Source organism: Sphaeramia orbicularis, chromosome 5 (assembly GCF_902148855.1).
Source record: "Sphaeramia orbicularis chromosome 5, fSphaOr1.1, whole genome shotgun sequence".
Lineage (NCBI taxonomy): Eukaryota > Metazoa > Chordata > Actinopteri > Kurtiformes > Apogonidae > Sphaeramia > Sphaeramia orbicularis.
This window is the reverse complement of record NC_043961.1, coordinates 17,610,216-17,627,935: the sequence shown is the minus strand read 5'-3', so window position 1 is coordinate 17,627,935 and position 17,720 is coordinate 17,610,216. Positions and strand designations below refer to the sequence as shown.

Here is a 17,720-nt window from a genome sequence, read left to right as displayed (position 1 = left end):
TACACCTGCTTGCATTGACTTTCACCCAACTCGTAGTTTAATGTTTGTTTAGTTTTTGTTCTTGAGTGAATTAAATATTAAATGATTAGTTGACTAAGTATGAATATTTAGTAAAGATGTAAAATATGCACTAAAGCTGAACACAATGGATTCAACTTTTATTTTATTGTTTAATTCTGTTGTTTTGTTGTTTATGACTTGGATATTTTTACTTTTATTCATGTGTTTTTGTTTCATTCTTTTTCATTCTATTCTTGTCTTTTATCATCTCATTTTTAACTCTGTTCTTGCGTTGGTTTTGTATGTTTTTTATGGTTTCTTCTACCGCTAACCCTATGACTCCTGCACATTGTGAACCGTTGTTTTTCTGTAATTAACACCTTCAGTCTGTTGTTTAACAGGTGTCTATGTCATGTTGCATTCCAGCAGTGCATCCTGGGAAACTCTGAAGACCAACCACAGAATGTATTATCTGAGGTTAAGGAACATTTAGATGGACCTAAGTAATTAAATAGAACAGTTTTTAACCGTATTTGGTAATATGTCCAAAATGACCTATTTTACAGCCGTACCACTCGGCCACCAGAGGAAGCTGATGAATCTTGGAATAAAGAAAAGCAAAAAAAAAAAAAGTCCTTAAGGAATATTTAAATGGACCGAAGTGATTATCTAGAACAATTTTTGACCAAATATGAGATCAGGAAGCAAAGGACTCCTGTGAACTGGACTCATCCAGACCAGAGAAGTGGGTCTGGAAATTGGACAAAAAAAATGTGTAGTTAATGGATGATTTACAGCAATTCAGGTGGCGTCACAGAGACAACACTGACAGTCTGACATCAGCAGTTTCTGGTTTAGTTTCTTTATTCAACAAATCTGTTTCATGTAACACTGGTTGTCATGGCTACAGTACAAATAAACAACATTCACCACATTTGTGAGGACATAATCATCTTGTGTTTAGTTGTGAGTTGAGGTAAAATGTGTTAATCTACCTGTATCTAAAACTCAACCTCCTTCAGCCATATTCACAATCCAAACACATTATTCACTCTGTGTCTGTAATAATGTTCATGTCACATGATTCTGCAGCTAAAACCTCTTTATAAACATTACAATTAAACAGGATATTTAGCATTTTGTGTTTGCTTTAGTTATAAGAACTACCATGTTTCTGCAGTTGCTCAGAATGGACTTCTTTTCTTTTTTTTTCATTTCATCTGAGATTCAGTGTTGAAGTGCAAGAGAATAAATCTGAAACTTCACCAGTAGATGTCACTATTATACATTGGACCTTTAATTTTAAAACAACTGCAAAATACAGTGACTTATGGAGCATTTAACCCTCAAAGTTCCAGACATCTGCATCTTCTTTATTTATTCTGTTTTTCTGTCAGCTGGCATCAGTTTTCTTTGATTTAGAACTCAAAGTTTCATTAAATTTTACATTTTCCTTGTCTGAGAATGGATCATTTTATTGAAATTTAAACTAAAAATTATGTTTTTATTGTGAACACTTAACAAAGTGACTGTTTTCAGGTTCCAGATTATTTGTTTTTCTCTGTATGTAATCTTTACTAAGCAGGTTAAGGCCCTTCATCTTAATATTTTTCACAGGATTTATTTATATTTAATTAACTGAGCATGTGCACATGTGTGAATTGAATTATAAAATCAACTAAACTAATACAAACAGTCAAAATTATGTGTTTGCATAAATTGTGGAGCCTCTGAATGTCCGAATGAGACAAAGAAAAGGGAAACTAGAGGTTATTTTACAGCAATAGATTTGTTGGGTTTGGGCTTTTGAAAGTTAATGTTTATTAATTTGTTGTGATAAATATTGTTTGAACAGCTGAGTTTCCCTGACCTCCATCAGCATTTCATGTTTGACAGTGTCTAAGTAAACACATACAGTACATGTACAACAGAAACACCCCTGTGTGTTTGTGCGTCTACTGGAACATGTGCAGTGTTGTATATATTTACATTGTATTTATATACATGGACAGTGTTGCATGTGCTACATATTTACATGTTGTGTATTTTTACATGTTTACACGGTGCTGTTGGAGGCGACTTCGCTCCCTTCGATCATTTCTCTCAGTCCTTTGCTGAAGTGAAGGTTTGCTCCGATCACAATGTAACCCTAAACACAAAAACACAAGTAGTTATGATGAAATGGGTGTCAAACATACACCCCGTGGGCCAAAACCGGGTCGCCACAGAGTTTAATCCGGCCCATGGGATGAATTTACAAAAATTATAATGACGATTTTAACAATTAAGGATATTAAACCAGTTTTAGTTCAGGTTCCACATTCAGACCAATATGATCTCAAAATAATTGCATAAGAACCTCTAATTAATGACAACTACAGATTTTCTCCTTGGTTTAATGTGAAAAAAGTAAAATGACATTATGAAAATATTTACATTTACAAACTATCCTTTCCCAATAAAATGTGAATAACATGAACAAATATGAACAACCTGAGATGTCTAGATAGATCGATCGATAGATAGATAGATAGATAGATAGATAGATAGATAGATAGATAGATAGATAGATAGATAGATAGATAGATAGATAGATAGATAGATTGATTGATTGATTGATTGATCACTTTATTGTCATTTCAGGACACATGCAAAATAACAGTGCACTTGAGCGAAATTTCATTGCATGACACTTGCAGTATAAAAAATAAATAACCTGTCAAATATTAAATCTTAATATGTAAAACAAACTGTGTGCACACTATTAAAAAAACAGTTTTAACCTCCTAAGACCCAACTATGGGTTTTCTGTCCACATTTGTGGACAAGAGTTTCACAACTTTATACAAAAAAAAGAAAAGAAAACTGTCCACCACAAAGGACATTCCATAAAATTTTTAAAAACTGCATCTGAAAAAACTGTTGCATCATGATGTTTCCAATATAGGCACTTATTTCATAAAAAAAAAAAAAAAAAAAGCTTGTACTTTGCTGGCTTTTCCTGGATTTTAGGAGGTTAAAAGTCAAAAATCTGTTTAACCCATAAAGATCCAAACACCCACCATCAACCAAAACCATCTATTGATCTAAACTGTTTAATACCTGTTGATCCACTAATCCTATCAATACATGTAAATAATCTGTGTATAATGCAGTTTGTTATCTTTTCATGGTTATTAGATATGACCCATTTGGATGTTCAGAGGCTCTGTAGTTACCATGGAAACACCATCATCTTCAATAACATTGATTCATCAGTGAAACCCATGGAGTTGGATCAATGACCGTGGATAGAGACATTTGTTTTTATGTTTAGTACAAGACATTTTGCTGAAAAGGTCATTTTTTCCCTTTTTTTTCTGATTTGTTCTAATAACCTTTGAATTTACCCTGAGTTTTAATGATCATCTACATGATCAGTGAATTAAATACAGGAAAATACAGGATTTACACCAAAAAACTTAAAATAAAGATGATAATACTACAATAAATGATGATAAATCACTTAAGACAGGTTAAATATGGAGAAAAATTCATTTGAGAACTACTGCAAAAGTAGCACTGGGTCTTTATGGGTTAAAAGTCTATAAAATAGTTCTAGCAGGAGATTTTTATTTTTTTTTTAACTAAATATTATGTGTATTTGTAGATTGATTGTGAGGACTTACATTATGATATTCAACCACTTCCTCAATGAAATCCATGCCGTCAGCCAGAGGAATCTGAACTCCTCTCTTTGTCCAGTCTGAAAACAAAACAGTACAAGTTTTTCATTTTGTCTCTGGTTGTTTTTGTTTGTTCAGTCGAATCATCAGGATGTGGTCAGATATCTGTAACACCATCCAACTCAGACAAACATCTGTAAAGATACTGAACAGGTTTAGTTCCACTTACTGTTGATTAAAGGAACTACAGACATCTGCAGCATCGTCTTCAGAGGAGCCTGAAGAGGAATCAGCTGATGGAGACAGAAGGACAGACACTGGCTGTGAAACATTATGTCAGAGTGAAACAGCTGAAAAACTAAAAGTGCAACATTTAGGGTCCATGGTGTCCCACATCAGCTCAGAGTAAAGTCAAAACAAATAAAAGCAAAGTAAAAGGTGTGCAAAAATCTTCTGTTCTGCAATAATAATGCAATATTAACTCAATATTTATCAAAATATAAATGCATTATTTATATACAGACTTGACTTCATAGATGTACATACAGTTAATATTGTGTCTATTTATATTTTATGTTTATTTTTAATTCTTTTTATTCTACTTTGGTCTATTCTTATCGTACTTTTGTAAAATTTTATGCTCTATTTTATCTTTTTTTTGGTAGTACAATTTTACATTCGTGCTATTATTTCTGTAGTTCTGGTGTTTTTTAATATTGTTGCACTGGCTGGGCTAAAACAACGACAATAAAGGCTATTCCATTCTATTCTATTCTATTCTATTCTATTCTATTCTATTCTATTTTATTGTGTTCTATTCTATTCTATTCTATTCTATTGTCAGTGTTTTATGTCCATGTTATTTCCTTGTCCCAGTAAACTACATTCTACAGCAGTGAGTTCAAACAGTGCTGTTAAACGCTACAACATCACTGAGTCTAAACTAGACATTGACCACTTGATGATCCTTCTTAATTATAATTAGGCTGAACATTGACATTGACATTAATAGTCTATACCGGGGTGTCAAACATGCGGCCCGCAGGCCAAAACTGGGCCACCAAATGGTCCAGTCTGGCCCATGGGATGAATTTACAAAATGCAAAAATCACACTGAAAATATTATACCAAAACTATAACCACAAGTATAACAATAACCATAACTATAACCATAACTGTAACCCCTTCACAGTCCTGGTTAATTTACAGAAGCTAAAGATTGGTACTGAGTTGTAAAGTTATGCTTTTAGTTGGAATTGGCTTCAACAATTCTTTAAACTTCTTAAATTCACTGAGACATTTTCAAGGTTAATTTGCTCATTTCATTGATTAAATGACTCTAGTTCTCAACTGAACTTAACTTTACTTTTGCTTCAGTGTTTTCCACCATAACTTTTTCTATAGCAATGTCCAACTGCACCATGTATTGTTTAATTTTTTTTTTACCCCTTTATTTATTTTATTTTTTAATTTTTATTTATTTGGGTTTTTTTTTTGCGCCTTGGCACAATTGAAAATGAAGGTTTCCACAATGGATTTTCTAAGGGTTTAAATGAAGGAAGGAAGGAAGGAAGGAAGGGATAAACTGGTTCTCACTGCCAGAGATTCCAGAGCCGACTGATTGGAGAATATTTTAAACCTGAAAAACAATGACATAACAGTGAGCAAAACATACTGGAAATACTGCATTAAAAGTAGAAGTACACAGATGAAGTAGACAAATGTTGTGTTACTGTTAGTAATATGTCTATTACACTATACTATTGTTGTGTTTTACCTGCGCAGGTCAGCGTGAACAGCCAGACGTTTTCCCTTCATTGAAACTTTTGCATTAAATTTATTTTCCTGCAAAAGAAACGAGTTTTATTAGTGCGAAAACTATGAAGACTTACCTGAACAGTACTGAAAAGACATCAGTTAGGTTTTAAAATAAATTAGCAGCAGATTTTTGTTCATTAACTGCCTGGATATCATTGAACGTATTTGTCGAATATGTTTAAAGAATAAATAAATAAATAAATTCTTAACTAAACTAAATTAATTAATTTAATTGATTTATTAACATTTTCCATAATTTTGAGATGGAAATACAAACCATACAGATTACCAGGGATTCTTTAACCCTGGTAAACATATTCCTGGGAATAAAAGTTCCAAGGAATGTTAGTGGAAAAGGGGCTAGTAGTATCAAAATAAACAAAACCATAATTTAATTGTCCATCAGGTCCGGCCGATGTGGAGAGACTGTCTGTCCACATCACAAAGAAATCAGAGTTAAAGCGTCTCCATTTTACAGACGTTAACTCTGCGGTGAAGCTGAATGTGTTGGTGAGTTCAGTGTGTTGTTGAGTTGTGTGTTGGTACCATGGTCATGCTGCTGAGCTGGACTGGAGGCTGTCCTGGAGGCAGAACCAGCACCTTGACGATGGCCGTCACGACGACTGTTGCTCCCGACGTCTTGATGGTGGTTTTTGGGGGGGAGTTGACGGCGAGCTGGAGGGCGAGCGGAGCGTCCATCAGCGCCGGGTTCTACGAAATAAAACACTGAATGAGATGGATGAAACTGAGCGACACCAGCCAAAGGTGCTATGTCTGGCAGGGTCGTCTGCGTCGTCTTTGTTGCCATTTTTGTCGTCTTTGTCATTGTTTTTGTCATTTTTGTCATTTTCGTCATCGTCTTCATTGTCGTCTTCGTCATTGTTGTCTTTGTCGTCTTTGTTGTTGTCTTCGTCGTCATTGTCTTTGTTGTCTTCATTAGCAGTTTCTTTCTTCAATCTTCTCTGAAACTTTTGGTCGGATTCATGTCTACAAAGTTTGTTCACAGTTTTGACAAATTTAGATTTTTGAATTTTTGACACATTTTTTGAAATATTGAAAATAGTCCTTTCCTTCTAATGGGCCATATTTTGATATTTTATAACATGTGAATACTGATCACTGATACAAGTCATATATGGTCTTTGATTGAATTAGTTGAGTTCTCCTCCAGTGAAAGTACCACCCACTTCTGTTGGGAGATTGATCTCCTGCATCCAGACCACAGGACTGGAACATAGAGACAGAACCTGACATTCTCACACATTCAACTGGGGATTGATTCAGATAGAACATGACGCTGACATACAGGGACACTGGAACTAGTTTTGCATATATTATATATTTGTATGTAATTCACAGGCTAAATTATCTTGTCAGTTTTCCCTGGTGATGAACTGGTGTAAAGAAAAAATAACTGTGATCTTTGCGTTAACATTTCCTGTTCTGTGTCAAATTCTTTATTGTTCTCACCAACATCATGAGGGCTCCAAAGTAGGTAGTTCTCAACAACAGCTCCAGATCTTTGGGCATCTGTAAGAACAAGACAGAAATAGTGGAGTCAGCCCTAAGTTCCCTAATACCTTGTACCTGTGTTCCCCAGTCCAACATACATGAAAGGACTGTAGTTCCATATGTAGGGATGAAGGAATAATTACAGGCACTGGTGTTTTGTTAGGGTTAGGGTTAGGGGTAACCAGGTACCAGGGAACATAGGTACCAGGGAACCCAGGTACCCGGGGAACACAGGTACCGGGGAACACAGATACGCTCCCTAAATAGGCACCAGGAAACACAGGTACTGGGAAACATAGGTACTAGGGAACATAGGTACTGGGGGACACAGGTACTGGAGAACATAGGTACCGGGGAACATAGGTATCAGGGAACATAGGTACGAGGTACTGGGGAACATAGATACTGGGAAATATAGGTACCAGGGAACATAGGTACCAGAGAACATAGGTACCAGGGGCCATAGGTACCAGGTACTGGGGAACATAGGTACCAGGGAACATAGGTACTGGGGAACATAGGCACCGGGAAACATAGGTATCAGGGAACATACGTACTGGGAAACATACAGTAGGTACTGGGGAACACAGGTACTGGGGTACACAGGTACTAGGGTACACAGGTACACTCCCTAAATAGTAGAGTTGAAGAAGATTCCACATGTAAATGAGTCGTATCTGTGATAGATCAGGATCTCTGGTGGTTTGTACCTTCTCGTTCACTATGTCCATCTGGAATATTCCAGCTTTGTAGTAGGAGAACATTCCGCTGTCAAAGAAGAACTCGGACAGAGCCAGGTAGACCATCCTGTCGTACTCTGTGATGACCGGGTCCACGGCGCTGTTGGCCAGAATGTCGTTCTCATTGGCCAGGTTAAAGAACATCCCCTAAAAGGACGTCATGTCATTAAAACGTCATTATATAGATAATATACCATCATATAACCTGGTGTGTGTCTCACTCTGAACTCCATGTCCAGACTCTTAGAGGTCACCAAAGGGTCACTGAGCAGAGAGTAATCAATCCCGATGTAGCCATCGACCTCTGTCTTCACAGGGATTGAATCCAGCATCGCATTGACGTGGACCAGAGCAGCGTGGTCCAGAGCCGGACAGATCTGAGACCAGAGAGAGGACAGACAAACACATGGACAAATACTGGACCAAATTCAAAACTATTTAGGTCATTTCTGACAAATGATGTTTGGTGATGTCAGTGTTTTTGACATAGACTTGTCCTGAATGCAAAGAAGGCTGAGGGACTGAGTCACATTCAAAGTTAAGAACTGAATTTAGGACGGAAACCTTTAGGTTTTCAGATCCTGGATCCTTCAGTTTGAGCTCCATCTACAAACGCTGATTCCTTTGACTGATTTTAAAGAGCATTAAGACTCTGGAATAAAGACTGTTGATCTGTTAAGGTTTCTACTAATTGTTTATATGTTTTTCTGCGTTTGCAAATGCTGTCATTATTGTAAACTCTAAGGATGTGACTGTATTGCTGCTGTCTTGGTCAGGTCTCCCTTTAAAAAAGAGACCCCCCCATCTCAATGGGACCAACCTGGTTAAATAAAGGTTAAAGGTTTTTTTAGCTGATTCCAATCTTTCATTGCTGTATATTGAAACCATGACTGACCAATGACAGATTTAATCAGTGGTGTTTCAGTGTCAGTTGTGATGCAGCAGATATGATTTGTGGTAAATGACGCAGGTCAGACAGAGTTAAACCAATAGAGTATGCGGAGATGAACATGAACCAGTGGATGTTACAGCCACTTCAGTGTTGTAGGTAGATGGATATTCAATGGACACAACTAAAAAGAGTCTTTAAACTCCAAAAAATGGTAAAATCCATGAAACACCTCCAAAGTGTCTCAGGTTATTGACAGATGGGTAACACACCTTTTGGTTGAGGAGGAAGCGCATACCACTCGTCAGAAAACCTGAGATGAAATCGTAGACCTTCCTAAAAACCAAAGCCAGACAAAACCAATGTGTGGAGAATTCCTACTTAACATTCAACATTATCTGAAAGTCAAGTTAAAATGTGTGACTAACTAATAAATGTCATGATACACATTAATCTATCTCTGGCATGATTTGGAAAAGGCTGGAAACTTACCCGAGCGTCCCGCTGAACTTCGCTCTCATTTTCTCGATTCTGGCGTCACAGGTGATGTTGTTGATCTTAAGTCGACCTTCATGGTCTCGGATCAGATTCAGAACTGTGTTGATGTTCACACCATCCGCCGATGCACTGATGTTTCCTGTGTCGTAACTAGTTAAAAAAAACAGATAATCATTAGTACTATTGTCATGGCTTTATGGTTATTGAGGTGCTTTGACATGTTGGTTCTGTTGGAGAACTAACAAGAACCAGTAGAGGATCCGTCTGTGGAAGCTCAGAGTGATCGACGAGTTCTGGACGTCAAACAACAACCCGACGGTTGGGATGAAACGCAGATCCACGTGAGTCAGATTCATCTCTGTGATCTTCACACTGATGATGCACAGGATATACAGTACATGAATATACCAAAAATCACAATACAATAAATGATACAAAAATATATACATCACATTTTTTAAATATGGGTCCAATCCCGTGCCACAGTGAGGTCATGTAGGTTTTTATAAAACTATACAGTGATTCAGACAGATTTTATAGACATGTTGAAGATGTAAATCGTGAATATGAGTCATGTTTATCAGTTTATGACCTTATAACAGTTGTTTTATTGATTCAACATTTCAACATTTCGTTACAAACATCGTTTTAACCCTGATTTCATCCCATGGAAACAGAATCTGTTGTTTGTATTATCTGGTGGATGGTGGATTTAACCTGTTAAACCCTGGTACATTTGTTTCTAGTCTGAATCATTTCAACATAACATGAAACAATGGATTCATTTATTCATATAAAACTAAGTTATGATCATATAACAGCAAAGGTAAGACAAAATCTGTTATGTCTACATAATGCAACCTGTACTTTTACTCTTCCTTGTCTCATTCAGTGAGTTTTAGGTTCAGACAGTAAAGGTCTTTGATTAGGGTTAGGAAAAGATCCCAGCTTGGGGTACATGCTAATAAACTATATTGTATTTTAAATATTATATCTTAAAGGAAAGGTGTACAGGATGGTAATGAGACCAGCTACGTTGTACAGTTTAGAGATGGAGGCAGAGCCGAAGATGTAGTAGTACTAGTAGTAGTAGTAGTAGTATACTAATACTTGTCCATACTTGTACTAATACTTGTCTGTACTTGTACTAATACTTGTCCATACTTGTACTAATACTTGTCCATACTTGTACTAATACTTGTCCGTATTTGCACTAATACTTGAACTAATACTTGTCCATACTTGTACTAATACATGTCCATATTTGTACTAATACTTGTCCATACTTGTACTAATACTTGTATTAATACTTGTCCATACTTGTACTAATATTTGTACTGATACTTGTCCATACTTGTACTAATACTTGTACTAATATTGTCTGTACTTGTACTAATACTTGTACTAATACTTGTCCGTACTTGTACTAATACTTGTACTAATACTTGTCCATATTTGTACTAATACTTGTCCATACTTGTACTAATACTTGTACTGATACTTGTCTGTACTTGTACTAATACTTGTCCATACTTGTACCAATACTTGTCCGTATTTGTACTAATACTTGTACTGATACTTGTCCATACTTGTACTAATACTTGTACTAATACTTGTCCATATTTGTACTAATACTTGTCCATACTTTTACTAATACTTGTATTAATACTTGTCCATACTTGTACTAATACTTGTCCGTACTTGTACTAATACTTGTACAAATACTTGTCCATATTTGTACTAATACTTGTCCATACTTGTACTAATACTTGTATTAATACTTGTCCATACTTGTCCTAATACTTGTACTGATACTTGTCTGTACTTGTACTAATACTTGTCCATACTTGTCCTAATACTTGTACTAATACTTGTCTGTATTTGTACTAATACTTGTACTAATACTTGTCCATACTTGTACTAATACTTGTCCATACGTGTACCAATACTTGTACTAATACTTGTCCATATTTGTACTAATACTTGTCCATACTTTTACTAATACTTGTACTAATACTTGTCCGTACTTGTACTAATACTTGTACTGATACTTGTCCGTACTTGTACTATTACTTGTACAAATACTTGTCCGTACTTGGTGATGGTGTACTGGAAGCGTCCTTCTTTGCCCTCCATCTCTGGCATACTGATGTTACTGAGCTCCTCTTCAACAAACCTCTGAGTCTCAGCCTTCACTGGAAACACAGAACACACAGGAAACCCCTGCTCAGGTCACACTCGTCCTTTATTATCTGAGCTTCAATCAGGTTTAAGTCACATCCATAGCTCTTACACATGTCCAGTCCTTTATCGGTGATCCGAATTTTACATCCGGCCGGTTCAGCGGCCATGATGGAGGGCAACAATGGGATGAAGAGGACGAGGAGGGTCAGTAGACAGGACGCCATCGTAAAGCAGGAAGACTCAACCTGTAAAAGAAGAAGATAAAGCAGTCAGAGATGGACTAAAGACAATCCACAGGACACTTTAATATTCTTTACACAGCTGATTAACCCTTTAAGCACTAGTCACAATATTGGAGCATCCAGCATACCTGACTGAAACAGACCAGACAGTTTCCAAGTCTTGTTACCACCTCCCACCAATAGATGGCGGATGTGTGCCCTTTCAATCCTAACACCATTTCAGGGTATGTTTCTATTCAAAGTGAAGAAGAAAATCCAGTTTAAGGGTGTGAACCCCAGCTGGTTTAGTAAGTAAGTAAAGTTTATTTAGTTTTAGTTTGGATAGATAAGAACAGATTTGGCTACTCTGCTGCTTAGATAAAAAGATATTAAAACTTACTGCATTTTACTTTCTACTAATGTTTAAGTTAATTTATTTTAAGGATAAGGAGAACAAAAAACAAAAACACAAAGACAACTTCCATGTAAATATGTTCAAAGATCAGTTTTACTAAAACTTACACAATCCAATATGGCCGCCAACCTGTGATATTACAATATGCAAATTAGATGAGTACATTCACTCCCATCATAAACTTTGGCTCAAACCCATTGTTTTTATCATTTACAGCGTGACTTTATCTCTAAACACTTCCAAGATACAGCTTTTTGAAATCTGGATATCCAAATTATTTATATAATTATTATTATTTATATAGAATTATTTATATAGTTATATATGATTATCATGAATTATAATTATATAATTATTTACATAATTACATTATATAGTTATCGGCCAGTGAGATAAAAACCAAATTGGTCAGAGCACCGAGGCCTGTGGAGCTAACACTAGTGCTAATGCTAGTACTGATGCTAATGCAACAGGTTGCACTTGAGGCCATTTGAACGTTCTGTGAGGAAACTATGAATTATACTGCAGTCACAGCCTCTGTCCACTTGGACCAACCACAGGACACAGTGAAGAAGATGAACGCCATGGTTGAGACCACAGCGAACTGGGTTAGAAACAGCAGTGAGTGGCCATTCCAATGCTAGCAGCACCTTGGAAGCCCAGATGCTAACAGTGAAGAGAGAGACAGTTACACCGATGGAACGCTGTGAGGACCTGGAAGCAAGATCCTGCCGTCGCTATATTGGAATGAAAGGGGACGAAAAGATGATGAATTTTACAGTAAAACATCATCGCTGCAAACACCACATCAATCCACCAGTTCATACACAAGAGCTGGAGATACAGAACCTAAAGCAGCAACTAATCCCGAACCCTGGCTCTACTCACTCCTCCAGCTCAGAACCATGTCCTCAGACCTGGAGATACTGTTTTCATCCAGGTCATTCAAGTTCATGTGTGTGTAAAGGCAGTGTCCCAATACTTTTGGCAATATAGTGTATGTTCCTCCATAGCAAACACTATGTTGGAATATAAAGTTGTTCATCAGTGTTCATGGTACCAGGACACTCTAGGCCACAGGTGCCAAAACTTGCCCACCAATGGGTCCAATCCCTCCCATGGATGAATTTGTGACATGCAAAAATTATACTGAAGATATTAACGATCAAAGATGTTCAGGTTCCACACTGAGCCCAGTTTGATCTAAAGTGGGTCAGAGCAGCAAAATACTAGGATAGTAACATAAAAATGTGTTTTAGTTTTTGTGTGAAAAAGTAAAATTACATTATGAGAATGTTTACATTTATTTACAAATTATCTTTTGAAAAATGTGAATAACCTGAACAACCATGAAAAAACAGACATGTCTTGTGTATATTAAATATAATATAATATAATATCAAAATTAATAATATATAATAATATAAATAATAAATTATTTACAACTTACAGATCACAGTAGATTGACAAAGGTACAAAACATTTAGTACAATTTTAGGGGTTGGACCAGCAAAATACTATCATAATAACTCATAAATATTGAGAACTCCTAATTTTTCCTCTTTGTTTTGGTGAAAAAAAAAGAAAATTACAACTATTGATTCATTTCACCCCAGCTCAAGGTTGAATGACATATACTGATTTCATAGTGGTGTTACCAGACCTGTCAACTGATCATCAGCTGGAGGCAAATTAAATCCGAATGTAACATCATTAACATGTCACCACTTTGGAAAATGTTTAACTGAAGGAATGAAACAACTTCAGTCTGTTTGCTGGAGGGGTTTTTTGTTGCTGCTGTGTCTCATCCATTTAAACACTGTTCCACTTGAACGGCAGTAACCCCTGTTTCACAACCCCCACCCCCCCATCCCCCATCCCCTTTCCTTTTCCTGGCTGCCTCTGACCCATTTTACCCTCGTCTTAAAACAAACTGTAGGACAGAATGAGTCTCAGCAGTTTGTTTATTCACATTTTGTTGTAAAAGCAAATCAGCACCCATTATATGGACAAAAGTATGTGGACCTGTTGAATTCAGATGTTTCTTTTCTAACAGGGGTCTGGGATACAAAACAATAATGACAAATGTCATAATATAGTTTTATATTGGGTTAAACATCATTGCACTGGTTAGTTTGATTTAAACTGTTATTTTTACTTCCAAAATACCTCAGAGATGGTTTTGACTTCATTTCTCTCAACACTGATTTTGTTTTTGTTTTTTTTCATCCATGACTATGATTTTAAATGTTCTACCTCTAAATTTCTAAAATATTTTTGGTGCTCTGCAGTAAATAATAACTTTCTATGACAACTAACCGTATACTTTCTTCACATCTCACTGAGGAAGAAAAATCTCCCATTAAACTTTAAGGACATATTGATGTTTCTAAACTATATGGACATAAATATTGTGGATGGATGGATGGATGGATGGATTTAAAATTTCTTTCATATTTCCCTGAACTCCATTCAGAGCAGAACACTGTTATAAATAACTTGGAGTGTGAAACAGAGACAGACTGAAGCCTCTAATCAGCCTGTTAATGACAGCTCAGTGATGCTGGCCAATCAGCATCCAGCTGCTCCTCCTCCACACGTGGACATCTGGCTAACCGCTAACTGCTAGCCTTTAATTTAAGCCCTCAGATAAAAGGGAAGGATTCAACACCCCGCCTAGCCTGACCTTTGACCCCTGACCTCCCACACCTCAGGCTTTGACTCATCATCGTAGGAGGTTTTTCTGACGCAACGGTTCTTTAAAGTTTAATGATTTATGACAAGACATGTCTTTAAAATCACTGGTAGAGCCACTGATCAATAATTGATATGAAATGTTTAAAGCACGGATGTATTTAAACAACACAAAAACATCAGCATTTGAAGCAAAAGTTAATGTAAACCAGCCGAAAAAGTGTTTAAACTGTAAGAATTATCTTAAATTCCAACATAAACAACAAAAATCAATGAAGCATGAAACATCATGAAATACAGTATTTATTTTCATGTTCAAACCTGGAATCACTTTAAAAAATGACCATGACAGCATTAAAATAGTTAATAAAGACTGAAACTGAAAAAAATATCATTTACTAAAAAAAACTGCAGTGAACAAGTTAAACCTGAACTAAACAGAAAATCAAAAAGTAAAATCTCTTTTTGGCCTTTGATATCACACATTCTTTTATTGAACGTTTTCAGCTTCTATAAATCAAGGCCTTAACTCATAAAACCAGAGAAAAACACAAACTGAAGAACAACTGAAGTAAATTCATCCAAATAAAAGTCAAACTGTGTATAAAACGAACAAAATTGACTGAAGCAAAAACATGAACAAACTCACCTGTCCATCAACACCCACAACACCCTGTGTGTGTGTCTGTTTGTGTGTTTTCTGTTCCTGTGTGTGTGTGGTTTTTTCTGTGTGTGTCCATTTGTGTTTGTCTGTCTCTGTGTGTGTCAGGTTGTCCTCGACTCTGTGTGTCCTTTTGTGTGTGTGTGTGTGTGTGTGTGTGTGTGTGTGTGCGTGCACATGATGTCTTGTGTGTGTGTGTGTGTGTGTGTGTGCGTGCACATGTTTGTCTTGTGTGTGTGTGTGTGTGTGTGTGTGTGTGTGTGTGTGTGTGTGTGTGTCCTACTCACAGATCAGCCGGTGGATGAGTTCAGTCCTGTTTCCAGTTGTTCGTTCGTTCGTTCTGCTTCTGTTCCAATGAGGACGTTTGTTTTTATCCCAAGGCTCAGACTCCACCCCCTCCACTGTGTGTGCAGTTAATGTGGGTTTAATGTGTGTGTGTGTGTGTGTGTGTGTGTGTGTGTGTTAATGAACACATCTGCAAAGAAATACATGTCATCATCTGTCTGCTTCATTAACCACATTCACATTTCAATAATTTACTCCAAAAATACTAATACTACACTAATACTACACTATGAAAATACTCACTACCAGTAAACGTCATGTAATCAAATCCTTCAAAGGAGGCTAAAGTTCACCAACAGAATCGCAGTATAAAAGTCAAAGCCTTTGGAACCGTTCCTATCTGCTGTTTGTGAACCTCACATCCTATTAATATACTGTGAAAACCATTCAACTGTAGAAATAATGAGCATTAACTTCATTTAACTACAGATCAGGTCAAAGGTATAAAACCTTCAGTTTGGGTACAAAAAAAAACTGTAGCAGGAAAAGAAAAGGGGTGAAGAAACGAGAAAATACTGACATGCTGATGAATGATAGAAAAAGAATAATTACTTGAAGAAGAATATAAAAACAATCAACAATTTAATTTTTTTTAAAAATAAAATTTAAAGTAAGTACCTTTGGTTTTCTCAGACCTCCTATGTTTTCTTGTTCTACTTTTCTTATATTACGAAGTTAGTCCACTTACCAACAGGGATGTGCATTTTACTCCACAAGCAAACAATAAAAAAAATACAATAAAACTCACTTAAATTTTAAGAATATGTTTTAAAAATACAATAACATTTGGTAATATAACATGAATTGTATTTATTAGTATAGAAATATAATGGAAAACCAACTAAAAGAATCAAAGCAAACCTATGGTTAGACCATTAAAAAATAGGAAATTATATGAAATATAAATGAAAAAAAAAAGTGAAAAGAAAGAGAAGATGCGTAACAATTACACAACAGATGGAGACATTAGCATCTGTCCTGAAATATTCAAAGTGTTCAGTTCTAAATTCATCCGTTCACAACTGGTGAAAAGAAAGAATCCACTTCAGATCAGATCTACCGGATGAATCTGGACTCATTTACTGATTTAATTCACTGTTCTGCTTGAATTCAGCATTTAGATAATGTACAAATGTTTCATTCAGGGGACCAATGATCTGCAAACATCATCTAACACAAGGCATCATGGGTAAGTCAGAGGATGGTAGGAGAAGGACAGACAAAGCACGGGACAGAAATAGAGGATTAGAATAATTCTTTGGACATGAAAATTACAGAAGTTGACTGTTCGCCGACTCACAGAGACACTAATGAGTATGTTGGGCCTGGACCTGACCCAGTACAGGGAATAATTAAGTTAAGCTTAAATGAAAAGCTCCACCAGAGTCAGACCATCTGATGTCCAAAAAAAAGACCCTGAAACCTGTAGATGTCTTTATTTAATTCTAGGTACAGGATGGAACGCAAGGTTTAAAGAGGACCAGAGTCTAGAATCTAAAACATGGACGTCAAACTCATGTTAGTTCAGGTTCCACATTCAGACCAATATGACCTAAAGTGGGTCAGACCAGTAAACAATAACATAAAAACCAATAAATAATGTCAACTACAAGTTTTTCTCTTTGTTTTAGTGCAATAAAAAACATTAAATTATGCAAATGTTTCCATTTATAAATTATCCTTGAACAAAAAAGATGTGAATAACCAGAAAAAAATGTAATTTCTCAAGAAAAATTAGTGCAATTTTAACAATATTATGCCTCAACTTATTATTTGTATATGTACATGTACACAGAACATGTACACAAAACATTTAGTAACAGGCAGAATTTGTTAAAATTGCACTTAATTTTCTTTAGACATTTCAGATTACTCATATTTGTTTATGTTATTCACATTTTATTGTTAAATGATAGTTTGTAAATGTAAATATTTTCATAATTTAATGAGTTTTTTTTGCACCAAAACAAAAAATAATTTGAAGTTGTCATTATTTATAGGTTATTATGGTATTACTTTACTTCTGTATGTGGAACCTGAACTAAAACCAGTTTGGGGACTGTGCTGCCTTCAGGGCC

At 35.9% G+C, this 17,720-nt stretch overlaps 1 protein-coding gene across 1 annotated transcript; it reads right to left on the bottom strand.

The window, feature by feature from the left end:
* Positions 1-846: 846 nt before the first annotated feature.
* pltp (phospholipid transfer protein) lies at positions 847-15,684 on the bottom strand. Its single transcript, XM_030135103.1, has 15 exons — positions 15,585-15,684; positions 11,416-11,551; positions 11,218-11,317; positions 9,366-9,494; positions 9,117-9,272; positions 8,897-8,960; positions 7,957-8,112; positions 7,706-7,882; positions 6,954-7,013; positions 6,030-6,194; positions 5,443-5,510; positions 5,262-5,304; positions 3,895-3,958; positions 3,669-3,745; positions 847-2,149 (listed from the first exon to the last, which is right to left on the bottom strand). Exons 2-15 carry the CDS (start codon positions 11,528-11,530, stop codon positions 2,057-2,059), a joined length of 1,467 nt encoding a protein of 488 aa, XP_029990963.1. The 5' UTR covers positions 11,531-11,551; positions 15,585-15,684; the 3' UTR covers positions 847-2,056.
* Between the last annotated feature and the right edge of the window lie 2,036 nt (positions 15,685-17,720).